At 42.0% G+C, this 13,932-nt stretch overlaps 1 protein-coding gene across 1 annotated transcript in view; it reads right to left on the reverse strand.

The window, feature by feature from the left end:
• DEPDC1B (DEP domain containing 1B) overlaps nucleotides 1-9,640 on the reverse strand; it is a 75,735-nt gene extending 66,095 nt beyond the window's left edge. Inside the window, exon 1 of the mRNA XM_004422853.3 lies at nucleotides 9,523-9,640. Coding sequence (XP_004422910.2) covers nucleotides 9,523-9,570 — 48 coding nt within the window. The 5' untranslated portion in view covers nucleotides 9,571-9,640. The remainder of the gene's footprint in view (nucleotides 1-9,522) is intronic.
• Nucleotides 9,641-13,932: the final 4,292 nt, after the last annotated feature.

Raw genomic sequence — 13,932 nt, forward strand, 5'->3', positions numbered from 1 at the left:
GAGCAACTGGAAATCTCATACATTACTGGAGGGAATATAAATCGGTAAAACCACTTTGAAAAACAGGTTGGCAGTATCTACAAAAGCTAAATATATGCACACCTTATAACCCAGAAATTCCATTCCTAAGTATATATCCAACAGAAATGCATATATATGTTCACCAAAAAACACACTGTTCACAGCAGCATTGTTCTTAATAGGCAAAAACAATCCAAATGTCCATCAATATAAGAACAGATAAATTGTGTTTTATTCATGCAATGGAATGCTGTACAGCAATGAAAATGAATGAACTATTACTACATGCAATAACGAAGATGATTAACAGATAAAACACAATACTGACATAAGAAAGCCAGATATGAAAAGTAAATATTATATGATTCCATTTACATAAAGTTAAAAAGCAGGCAAAATTAATCCATGATATTAGAAATCATAACAGTGGTTAATTTTTATGGAGGTAGAGACTGAGTGGGGCAGGGGGCCCTTTGGAGTGCTGGTTATGTTATATTTCTTGATCTGGGTGTTGGTTACATGGGGTGCCTCACTTTGTGAAAATTCATTGAGCTGTATATTTATAATTTGTGTACCTTTCTGTCATGTTATATTTAATAAAAAGCTAAAAACAAAACACAGACACATACATATACACACACACATGCTTATATATTAAAATCCTCCTTAAGAGCAATCACTATTTTAGATTACCAATCTGAAAGTTGATAAATATGAATTGGCTGGTTGTGGTGGTAAATTGAATGTGGAAGAGAGAGGGGAGGGAAGTGAGTGGATGAAAGAAGGAATGTATGTAAACAGAGGAAAAGCAGAGCAAATGGCTAGAACTAAATAATGAATAATAGAAACAGAGCCCATGAAGAGTTCATGAATGGTGACTTGACTTCACTTCTGCCCACCGCCCTCACCAGGTTATTGTGAGGTCAAATGCAATCCTGGCTACGTAAGGCCTTTGTAAAAGATAAGGCATTCCTTAAAGATAAGGATAACATATAAAATTTCCAAGATAATCTCTTAACACGAATTATGGGGTTCAATCTATTCTAGAGCTGGAAAGAACTTTGGGGCAAAATGAAGTTTGAAGGACATACAAATTGGCACACGTCACTCAGGTACTTAGTCTCAGAATAACATCTGAAATCCTGTTCTATGGTCTCCTCCTCAAGAGATCATTTCATTATGCCAAGTACCTATGAATATTAACATAGGTTTAAACAATTTCCAGGTATTTTTAATAATTTGGTTTTTTGGGGGGATTTTTTGTGAGGAAGATTGGCCCTGAGCTAACATCCGACGCCAATCCCCGTTTTTACTGAGGAAGACTGGCCCTGGGCTAACATCATGCCCATCTTCCTCTACTTTATACGTGATGCCGCCACAGCATGGCTTGACAACCCATGCATCGGTCCACACCCAGGATCCAAACCTGCGAACCCCAGGCCGCCGACACGGAGCGCGCGCATTTAACTGCTATGCCACCAGGCCAGCCCCTAATAATTTGTTTTTAAATCTCTACTAACACCCAGCTTTCATTTTAGTCCTGATCAAGTATGTTGGGAGGTGGGAAAAAAGAAAGGTTAATAAAAAAGACTTTCACTTATTTTATATTGATTGAATTATCATAATCACCTGAACTTAGTGCATAGTACTTTATGAATTACATAAACAAAATAAAGACAAGGCTCTCTAGGACACAATATTTTGAAATATAAATAAATATGTCTATTAATTGACTCGGCTGCTTAGCAGTTCCTCTACTCATTATTTTAATTACAGAAGTAATAATGCACATTGTAACAAATTAAGTGTATAAGTATATACAAGAGTCTGCCCTGTGTCTCTCCAATCCCACATAACTATCAAACATATACACACATATACAGAACTTTTCCCTTTGTATGTAAATGTGTTATTTATTTTTGTTTGCTTCCTTTTTTAAGAAACGAGATCAATCATATTGTACAACTTGCTGTTGCATTTATCATACCATGGATATCTTTCTGTGCCAATATCCATAGATCTAGCCCATTCTTATGAATGAACGAGTTCCATAACTGACTTGGCCATTTTCTTTTCTTTTTTTTTTCTTTTGAGGAAGATTAGTCCTGAGCTAACATCCGTTGCCAATCCTCCTCTTTTTGCTGAGGAAGATTGGCTCTGGGCTAACATCCGTGACCATCTCCCTCTCTTTACATGTGGGACACCTGCCACAGCATGGCTTGATAAGCAGTGCACAGGTCCGTGGCCAGGATCTGAACCTGTGGACCCCGGGCCACGGAAGCAGAGCACACAAACTTAACCACTACACCACCGGGCCAGCCCCTTTGCCATTTTCTAACTGAGGAGCATGCAGCCATTTCCAGTTTGTGGTTTTATAAGTATATCCTTGAATAACCTAAAGTACCAATGCTTTTATTTCTTTATTTTTGATAGAACAGATTTCTAAAGAGTATCAGCATATTTAAACCAGTTGTAGCAATTCACACTCCTACCAACAATGTGCGAGCCTACTGCCTTATCTTTGGCCATAACCAGATGTTATTATTCTTCTCACTTCTGCCAGTCTATGTGCAAGAAATGATATCTCTATGTTTTATTTGCATTTTCCTATCTTCATCTTTTGTCATTTGTATTTCTTAGTCCGAGACTTGCCATTTTTCTATTGGGTTATCTCTTTCTTTCTTTTTTAATGAATTTTAAGAACTGTTTAAATCTAGAATTTAAATCTAAGTGCACAGAAGTCAGGAAAGTTAGTCTATTTTGCTCAGTTCAGTATCCTCACACCCAAAGACAATGTCTGGCATATAGTACTTGTGTTTAATAAATATGTATTGAATGAATAAATATGGAATATTAATCCTTTCTCAAATGTTTTAGAAATGTTTTCTCCTGGCTTATCAATTTATTTATGTGGTCTCTAGCCATATATATGAAGGTTTTGTCGTTGATGCTGTTGTTTTAAGGAAACAAATATATCTTTTTTCTTTATGGCTTTATGGTTTACTCTCTTAATAAAGTTTCCCTACCCTGAGGTATTAGAAATATTTATCAAAATTTTTTTTTAATATTTTTTTTGTGTGTGTGTAAGATCAGCCCTGTGCTAACATCTGCCAATCCTCCTCTTTTTTTTGCTGAGGAAGACTGGCCCTGGGCTAACATCCATGCCCATCTTCCTCCACTTTATATGGGATGCCGCGGCAGTATGGCTTGACAAGCAGTGCGTTGGTGCGCGCCCGGGATCCAAACCGGGGAACCCAGGCCGCCGAAGCGGAGCGCACGCACTTAACTGCTTGCGCCACCGGGCGGCCTCTCTTTTAATATTTTAGAGGGATTTTTTTTTAATATTTGATCCTCAACTGGAATTTTTTATGGTGGGAGGGAGGAGATCTCTAACTCTATTTTCTTCCAAATGGAGAGGCAATTATGCCATCCTTTTCTCATTGAATTGAAATATTAAGTTGAGATAGGTAGCGAGGTAGACATGAGCGAGGGATCATAGTTGGAGACCTTGCTGCATCAGCACAGCATCTTACTGGCATCCCACAAGATGCAGATAAAGGGGAACTGAGACCCGCCTGGCACCACCACCGGAGTCTGAGGCCATCAACCTCATCGATAAAATAACGGGTGCACAAACAGCACATACAAAGCCGTCTGCTCTACACCTCTAGAGGACACTGACCTTTCTTTAATTTACATACAAATTCCATATGCATTAGCCCCCCTTCCACGGGGGATGACTGCCATGACGGTTCCGGAGATTCCCCTAGAAGATCAAGAACTCCTCCTCCTAACGTGTGGGTGGAGGAAAAATCACTACTGGCAGATAACCAGATAATGCTAATTCCCTTCTAAACAGCCCAAATAAAAATAAAACTAACTCAAGACACAGGGCAGATGTGTTGTCTGGCACTGCCTGCTCCTCACCTGGAGTGTATCTGACCTTTCCTCTAATAAATCTTTGCTTGCTTGCTGTTGCCGTTGTGTCAGTGTCTGAATTCCTCTCTTACACTGACCAAGAACTGGAGCGATGGGACTCTTCGGGCCTGTTACAAAGTTACCTTGCATATTACCTTTCCTGACTCTGTTTCTGAACTCTCTTCCCTATCCCACTGAGCTGTTTCTCTATTCCCGAGCAATACTATACCATTGTGATTACAGTCAGTCAATACTAACGTTAAATCTCTGATAGACCACCTATAAGTTTTCTTTTTAAAAAATTTTTTGAATTATCACACTTTTACTCTTCTATATGAGCTTTCAACTGAACACATCTCCTACATAGGAAAAAAATCTATTAGGATTCCGACTGGATTTTCAGCTGTTCTGTTGACAGCTAGTTTTCATTTCACACTAGAAATTTTCTAATAGAATCCTTACCAAAGGTCCATATCTCTTTTTTAAAAAAAGGGAATTTAGGGGCCGGCCCCGTGGCGTAGCCGTTAAGTCCCCAAGCTCCGTTGCAGGGGCCCAGGGTTTGCAGGTTCAGATCCCGGATGCAGACCGACCTGCCGCTTGTCAAGCCATGCTGTGGCAGGAGTCCCATATAAAGTAGAGGTAGAGGGGCACAGATGTTAGCCCAGGGCCAGTCATCCTCAGCAAAAAGAGGAGGATTGGCCAAGATGAACAGACAACCCACCAGCTGGGAGAGAATATTTGCAAAACATACATCTGACAAGGGGTTGATCTCCATAATATATAAAGAACTCACACAACTGAACAACAAAAAAACAAACAACCCGATCAAAAAATGGGCAGAGGAAATGAACAGACACTTCTCCAAAGAAGATATACAGATGGCCCATAGGCACATGAAAATGTTCAACATCACCAATCATCAGGGAAATGCAAATCAAAACAACACTAAGATATCACCTCACGCCCGTTAGAATGGCTATAATCACCAAGACAAAAAACAAGTTTTGGAGAGGATGTGGAGAAACAGGAACCCTCATATACAGCTGGTGGGAATGCAAACTGGTGCAGCCTCTATGGAAAACGGTACGGAGATTCCTCAAAGAATTAAAAATAGAGATGCCCTATGACCCAGCCATCCCACTACTGGGAATCTACCCAAAGAACCTGAAATCAACAATCCAAAGAGGCTTATGCACCCCTATGTTCATTGCAGCATTATTCACCATAGCCAAGAAGTGGAAGCAACCCAAGTGTCCCCCGAATGACGATTGGATTAAGAAAATGTGGTATATATACACAATGGAATACTACTCAGCCATAAAAAAAGACAAAATCGTCCCATTTGCAACAACATGGAGGAGCCTGGAGCGTATTATGTTAAGTGAAATACGCCAGAGAAAGACAAACACTGTATGATCTCACTTATACATGGAATATAAACCCACGCATGGACAGAGAAAACTGTATTGTGGTTACCAGGGGCAAGGGGGGTGGGGGGTGGGCACAAGGGGTGAAGGGAGTCATATATACGGTGATGGACAAACAAAAATGTACAACCCAAAATTTCACAATGTTAAAACTAGTAAAACATCAATAAAAAAAAAAAAGAGGAGGACTGGCAACAGATGTTAGCTCAGGGCTAATCTTCCTCACCAAAAAAAAAAAAATTTTTTAAGAGAATTTATAAAAAGAATTTCGAATTTATTTATTTTGATTTTTAATGGCATTTGTCATTATGAATTATAGTTACTCAGTCCATGAAATACTTTAGACTTTCAAAACTTAGTGAGGACCGTGGTGTCTGCTCCCACTTATTTCCAAATACAATTAGGGGGTTATTTAACTACTCTGCCAAGAACTAAAAAGAATTAAGTTATCTTTAAAACAACTCACCATTTTCAGTCACATTTAGAAAAAAAAAATCCTCCGTCAACAAAGAACAAGATAGAGTTTGAGAAAGTGATGTTTTTACATGACATATTACATTAAAAGAGATAATCTTTATTGCAAAGGGGACAAAACAGATTTGTCTTATTATTAAGACATCTTTTGTTGTACTTATTTATTTCAGACCCCTATTTTAAAGAATAAAGAATCATACAACACAACTGTTTTTGCTTAACATCATGAGCCAAACTACAAAACACAACACTGAGTGTTGAAATGTGCTCCCTGTTCTCCCCAGAATATTCATTCCATTTCCTTTCTTCTCAGTATCAAAAGTACCACGATAGTGGTGCTATAATAATATAGCACCTGGGTCCGGCCCCGTGGCTTAGCGGTTAAGTGCTTGAGCTCTGCTACCAGGTTCGGATCCCGGTCGCACATCGACACACCAGTTGTCCGGCCATGCTGAGGCGGCATCCCACACACAGTAACTAGAAAGGATGTGCAACTATGACATACAACTATCTACGGGGGCCTTGGGGAGAAAAAGGGAAAAAAAAAATACACCTACGTAAAAAAATAATAATAATAATAATATAGCACCTGGCCAGGGAGTTTGGAGACAACCAAATTCTAGATCTAGTTTGCCTTGCCACATACTAGCAGTGTAAACCTGACCAAGTCAGTTCACCCCTTTAGGCTTCAATAAAATGAGGGAATTGGACTAGACAATCTTTAGAGTCCATTCTAGCTCTCAGATTTAATGACGGCTAGAAGTTTTTTAAAGTTGACCAGTTGCATCAGGTGATATAGATAACACAGAATTAAGTTCAAAGAAAGGATTAATAGATTTAAGCAATTTTCAGAAAAAGCAATTTTCTTTCTCTTGATCGTTTCTTTTAAAATAATAAATTAGGGGCCAGCCCCATCGCTTGGCGGTTAAGTGTGCGCGCTCCACTACTGGCCGCCCGGGGTTCGGATCCTGGGCGCGCACCAATGCACCGCTTCTCTGGCCATGCTGAGGCTGCGTCCCACATACAGCAACTAGGATGTGCAACTATGACGTACGACTATCTATTGGGGCTTTGGAGAGAGAGGGGGGAAAAAAGGAGAAGGATTGGCAATAGATGTTAGCTCAGGGCCAGTCTTCCTCAGCAAAAAGAGGAGGATTGGCATGGATGTTAGCTCAGGGCTGATCTTCCTCACAAAAAATAAAATAAAATAAAACAATAAATTATTTGTGGGTTACAAAAATGAAAGCTATTTCAGTGAAGATGAGCAAGTTGCTAATTAGCTTCCATATTCATCATGAATTGACTTATAGAGTCTGTCATTTGACTTTTGGCATAAAAATTTACCTAGTCCATAAAATGTTATTTTCAGATGAGACTTTGGTGCTTTAGAAAATGAAGCTGTACATGGTTTGAGAAAATATAATAAGCCATGAAAGGAGGAAGTAAAGTCCTGCTCTTTGTACACCAAGAGATTTTCCCAAGCTTTTCCTGAAGATTAGGATGAGGGTGATGTTGGGAGAAGGGGAAATGGTCAGCAGAGGGGGGACATAGGGAGCAAAGGTGAGCTGGGGCAGATAAGTAAAAAGACTAGTCACAAACTTCACGATTTACCTGCTAAAAGCTTTAAGGCACAACTGAATGATTATGCTTGGGGAAATATTTATGGATTTTACAATGGGGGAAAAGCACCTGTAATAAGAACCAAGATCACTAATAAATCAGGAATTCTCACTTTTAAAAAAAAATGGCTATTGTTTTCCGTGTTTTCAAAATCTTAGCTGAAGATCAAGTTTCTCAAGTAGAATAGAGTTGAGAATTGAATCGACTACCTGGGAAATTCTGGTGAAATTGAGGTATTTTCATTATTATTCATGTAATTTAATTTTCTGCTTAACTTGATCAGTCTTGCTTAACTTGATTTGAATTATCACTTCCTGGGGACTGAAGACTTCTAGAGAACAGAGAGCGCTTTCCTTTATAAATTCCTTTGGTAATATTTTAGTGTGACTCAGAATCAAGCAGTGTCTTATACACGGGCACTCTGCATCTATGAAAAGTGGTATTTCATACAATTCTGTGAATATGAGATGAAAAACAGTTCCACTATGATGTAATTTCTTAAGTCGAAAGCAGGAGGAATGAGAACTAGTTACTCCAATATCCAGAGCCTCCCTCTGTTTCCTTTGGTTAAGTGCTGAGAATAAACGGGGCGGGGGTGGGGAGGGTCTCCACAAAGGAGAGTAAAGTTTTTGAAAATCCCTAATAAAGCACAATCTCTGTCTCATCCCTAAAGTTGGACCTACCAATAGCCCTAATCCCAGATGGCTTCAAATGGTAGAGGCAACTGTGAAGTGGAAACAGATATGAAAACACTATTTTTTAAAAACCCCATTTGTTCCCTGCCACCGCCATCCATACCTCTTAGAGGCTAGCCCAAAGGAAAACCTAAATTTATATTTGTGGAATTTTTTTTTTAATGAATGAATCATCTGAGTGTCTGTAGTAGATTGTTTGCAGAGATGAGTGCAATAAGTCCTCCCACCCTGCTTCTATCTTTTCTTGGATATCCATTAGAGGGCAAAGAACAATGACACTAATTCCCAAGTTAGATGTGGCCAGACGTGGTGACAGACCAAGGAGAGAGGTCCCTTCCACCCAAATTACCATTAAGCTTCTATAAAAAGCCATGTAAGAGGCTGGCCTGGTGGGGTAGCAGTTAAGTTCGCCACAGGTTCGGATCCCGGGTGGGGACCGACGCACCGCTTATCAAGCCATGCTGTGGCAGCGTCCCATATAAAGCAGAGGAAGACGGGCACGGATCTTAGCCCAGGGCCAATCTTCCTGGGCAAAAAGAGGAGGATTGGCAACAGATGTTAGCTCAGGGCTAAGCTTCCTCACCAAAAAAAAAAAAAGCCGTTTACAAACCTGCCATGGACATTACCAAATTGTCATCATTGGTTCTATTACGGTAATCCTTTGAAACAGAAATCACTAAAATTACTTGCTCCAGGTCACAAAGAAATCAAGTACGCCTCAGAACTCTGAGCTCTTCTCCCAGGAGAAAAGCCTGCACCCTGGACCGTCAGGGTCTGCAAAGGCTCTTTCAGACCATCCCTCCGGGCCAACCCCTCATTCAGGTCGGTGCTGACAGAAACACAAACGCCAGGAGCCGGAAACGTGGCCAGGGAGATCCGCCTTTGCTCCAGGCACCGTTAGAAAGAATCTCAAGGGTCACCACATGCGACACTCAGGAGGGAGACACGCCCCGCCCGCACTGCCGTGAAGGGAGAGCGTGGGGGGGTGGCCTGCGGTCACGGACGGGGTCTTTCCTCTCCGGGTGCAGGCGCTGGATTCCCCAGGACGAAGCGCGCGGGGGTGGGGAGTGTCACCCTGGTCTTCCGGGCGCTTTAAATCGGGAGGCGCCGTTGATACCCGAGAACCCAGTCAACGTCTCGGGATCGAAGCTGCGCCCACCCCCAGCAGGCTGGGCTCCAAGCCCCGTTAGCCTTTCTTGGAGCATCTTCCAGAAAACGGCCACCCCAGCCGAAACACGTCCCGCCTCCAGCCCCAGGCCCGGCCTGCCCTGGAGAAGCGAGGACTGACAACCGCTAGGCGGTCGGCGCCCCGGCCGGGGAATCCCGGGGGCCGGCGGCTTCGCCCAGGCCCCCGCACGCTCACTCACCAGCTTGGTGGCCCGGTACGGCCCGGGCCCCACGATGCGGTGCTCCATGGCCCGCTCGCCGGGGCGGCTGCGGCCGCGCCGGCGCCGATCGCCGAGAGCCGGCGGCGCCGCAGTTTGAATCGCGAGCCTGCGCGCTGCGGGCGCTGATTGGCCGGTGCGGCGTCACGTGACGGGAACTGCGGGGCGGGGCCGCCGGGCCCGCCCGCGGGGCGGGCGGTGGGCTGAGGGGCCCGCCTCCCGTCCACGACCTCCTGCCGCGGAGAGCTCTGTGGGCTCACGCCCGGCCCGGCGCAGAGTCGGCCGCCCTCCGTGGCCCGCCGCGCGCGCACACCAGGGGCGGGTGCGGCCTGGCCGTGCGGCGTGCCTCCGCTGGGGCCCCGCTCAGGCTTCCCCGCCCCCCGCCCGCCCCGCGCACACACGCTTTCTCTGCAAAAGGGTCCATGAAGTTGTGTAATTCAGAGACCGGAACCTGGCTGGACTAGATAGACAAGTCCCTGTCGGCCCTTCCAAGTGCACCGTGAATCTGGAGGTGCTGCTAAGATTGGGAGAAGTGGGTCGTGACGTGAAGCGAGTGGACAGCCTCTACAAGTGGAGAGACATTTAAAAACCAGATAAGTGCTCTTGGCCACAGAGAGTGTCGACAGCGTGGAAGAACAATAAAGAGCTGGGAGCGAGCCCAGATTCAGCTTCCTGTACTGTTCTTTTGGTTGAGTAGTCTTTCCCTTGAATTTGAGTTCTCTGTTTTGTGTCAGACTGAAAATTTGAGTCCTTTGCCATAGGGCCAAGTTCTTTTGCTGCTCAGAATTTTCCCCCTGGAAATTGGTGGTCTGCTTTGCAATTGTTCAAAGGGACAAATGAGGTCATCACTCTATACCTATGACTCGAATTCAAAGTTCAAAGCTAGTCACCTCAGTGAGTACCCAAGATAAGACGTCGTAAGACAGAGCTGAGTAAAGGATCCGATTCCCGCCTTATCCCACGTACATAACCCTCTTCTTCCTTTACTGGTTTAGGTATGTATTTAGTTGCAGTTTTAGAAAGCCCAAAAATTCCTGGTATGATACATATGTGTTACTTCTGTAATCAGAAAGAGCAATAAAGATCATTTTTACTTCCAATGAGTGAATCCTTCTCAGAACTTTTTTTTTTTTTTTGTACCTCCGAACTCCATGGAAGAGATCTGCTTGTCCTTAGCAAGTGATACCAATTGGGCACAAGAGACAGAAGGAAGAAAGGAATTTCGGAGCCTTGGGGATCTGAGACCTGCCACCACCTGCTGTGGTGGTGGCACTGGCATCTGATACAAAACATCATGCCCTGCTGCCTGAGCATTTTCCCAAGAATCCATCATGAGCCATAGACAAGATAATTCCTTTTACTGGAAAGGCATATCTCCAAATGATCTACATATCAGAGGCCACAAAGACAGCCTTGGTGATTGTAGTTTAAATTGGGCTGAGGATCATCAGTCTTTCAGCATCACATAAAAACAACTGAGAAATTTCTCACCCTCTCTGTGCCCTGAAAAAGTGTTTTCTGCTTTTCTGGCCTAGCTCCAGCCATGGTGGTCTTCTTTCTGTTCCTTCAACATACTAAGTTTGTTCCCACCTCACAGCCTTTGTTCTGTGCCCCTGCTAGGAATGTTCTTGCCCCAACTCTTTGCAAGCCCTTCTCCATTTCATCATTAGGTCTCAGTTCAAATGCTGCCACCCTAGAAAAGTCTTCCCTAACCTTCCTATGTAGACAAGTCTCACCCCCCCAACACTACTCTTGCACTGTTTCTCTCTCTTGCACTGAGAGCACTTATCTGTATCTGGAATTGTTTTTCATCTTCTACTTCTACAGTAATGGTTATCAAATAAAGGGATTCCACCTTCTGGGAGCATTTTACACATTTGTGGGATTGTTTTCCGGTTTTCAAAAAGATAGGAGGGCACTGCTGGTATTTTGTGGGCAGGAGCCAGGGGAGTTAGATGTCCTGTGATGCTTAAGTCGGGCTGCACAACCAACAATTGCCACGTGTTCTGGATGACTTTCTAGTGTCTGTCCCACTGGACATTCAGGTAAGTGAAAACCTAGAACCTAACTCTATTTTACATGCAAATAAAAAATGTTTTCAGCCAGTTTTAATAGACACTGAAGTCTTTAGGAATATTATACTATTTTGTTTAGGAGTGTACCAGAAGTTGCTCGCCATCTCAGAAAATCATGTCTATAATGGCAACGCAGTTTGTGGTGTTGGCGACACATATCCGTGTCCTTCTGCATCTGGAACTGTTGAATTCATGGGAATTATACCTACTGATGTTATATACTTATTTAGTCCTTATTTCAAAATGTCAGATATTAAAAAAAATGATGACAATATTCAGTTGACTTCGTCTTTACTTCTCTTCAATCCAAATCTATTTTTGTAAGTACATGCAAGTACTTGCCTATTTCATTATATCTTCCTGATGTAATCATCTTAGGTATTTATTTAAATTTTGAAATGAATATTGCTTTATTATAAATTACTTCCTTTTTATTTCACCTGTATAAAAGAATATTATGTTAATTTTTCGTTATGTGTAGGTTGATTACCTGTGAATTTCATTTCAGCAGAGTAAAAAGAGTATTGGCTTTGATCCAGTTGCAAACCATTGCTCTGGTCTAGAATATAAATTTCATGAGATCGAGGACCTTTTGTCTCCCACTGTATCCCAGTTTCTAGGACAGTATCTGATACATTGTAGATACTCAAATAAAAAAATTTTTACGTAAATGATATGTCTTTGTTTTAATGTAAAAATATTTTAACTTACTCAAGTAAAACTGAAGCAGAGAGAGATCGCACAGTTTATCCTGTGACTTTCCATGCCTCAGTATATCACAATCTTCTCTCCCTCTCCATAGGTACCCCAGTTAAACACCAAAAATGCTAGTTTATTTTTTTTTTTCTGATAGACTAATAGCTATTGTAACTAATATTTATCTCTGACTTATCTACTAGGAACTTAGAGCCAAATTTGTGACCAATTCCTAACAACTATAAAGAATGTAATGGTGACTTCTTTTATTTTTCTGTCTTTATTTTCTATTTATTCTATGATATTATATAAATATATTGTAAGCTGCCTCAGTTCCTTTTTGGAAGGAGGTACCCACTTCTTATAAGAAATAAATTACAATCCTTACATTTGATCCTCAGAACTATTTGGATATATATAAATGCGAATAAGCCCTTTTTACTGATGAGGAAGCTAAGCCTCAGAGAGGTTAGGTGACTTGCTTAACCAGAGAGGTTAAGTGTCCCGCAGCCAGTAATTAACAGAACTTGGAGTTGAACCTAGACCTTCTGCCGCCAAGGCCTGTGGAGTTTGGTTTGCTTTGGTTTGGTTGCTTGGTTGGTTGGTTTTTACTCATATCTTCAGGAATCAAAAAGGATAATTTTCAAATATAAAGGAGAATTTTGCATTTATATTTATGCAAAGAGACATTTCAGGAGTGGGGGAAGAAAAAGAGAGAAACCTTTCATAAACCTATCCAAATGACCCTTCCCGGGAATCAGTTTCATAAAAATCACACACTTGAATTCTTTTTCAACCCTCTGATTATGGTTTGGCTTGTTATTATTTTTGTGGCATTTATTAATTGGGATTTATTGCATATGAAGTATATATTTAATCAGACTACTACCCCCCAAGAAAGTTGAACTCTCAGTTATGTCCCATTTAATTCATTAAAATTCATTTCCACATTCCAAGTGTCGCAATTTTAATAAATTGCTATGCTCTTCTCTGGCATATTTAAGTGTGAAGCCATCAAGATCTCATAGAAACTTTGACCCAGTCTCAGAACATCTTTATAAGGTGAGTAGTAGCACATTGAGGACTGCCGGTTTTACCATCAACACCTGACTTATCACTGGCATTAGGAAATTCCAAGCTGTGGAGCAAAAAGTAATATAGGCATCAAGTATATTGCAGGGTTGGAAGCTGTGTTTCTCAATCACACTGAGTAGGGAGTGGTTGGGAGCCCTGCCTTCAGGCCCCAGAGGGATTGCCCCGTTCAGTCCTTCTGCTGCATGAAAGGTCTCCCAGCCGGTTGGATGGGTCATTTTGAAAGAACTCCTCTGCTGAAACCCAAGTCTCTCACTGCTTACATTAGTCTTGAGCCTTTCGTATTGTAGTGCAACTACATTCAGTCGTTTGATGGCATTTAAGTCATCAAGATGGTCCATTTGCTGAGGTTCTTGAAAGTTGTAAAATCCGTGACTTGATTTCCAAGGCCAAGGTCTGTACTTTCATCACTCTACTGGGAAATGTTCCCCCCAGAACTTGTGTTAATACTATTCGTTAATAGGGGCATCATATTCTTTAAGGTGTGGGTGAAGAAGAAAGGATAAAAATATGTGGAAAATATAAAACC

Source organism: Ceratotherium simum, chromosome 18 (genome assembly GCF_057802395.1).
Source record: "Ceratotherium simum simum isolate JZ-2026a chromosome 18, ASM5780239v1, whole genome shotgun sequence".
Classification (NCBI taxonomy): domain Eukaryota; kingdom Metazoa; phylum Chordata; class Mammalia; order Perissodactyla; family Rhinocerotidae; genus Ceratotherium; species Ceratotherium simum.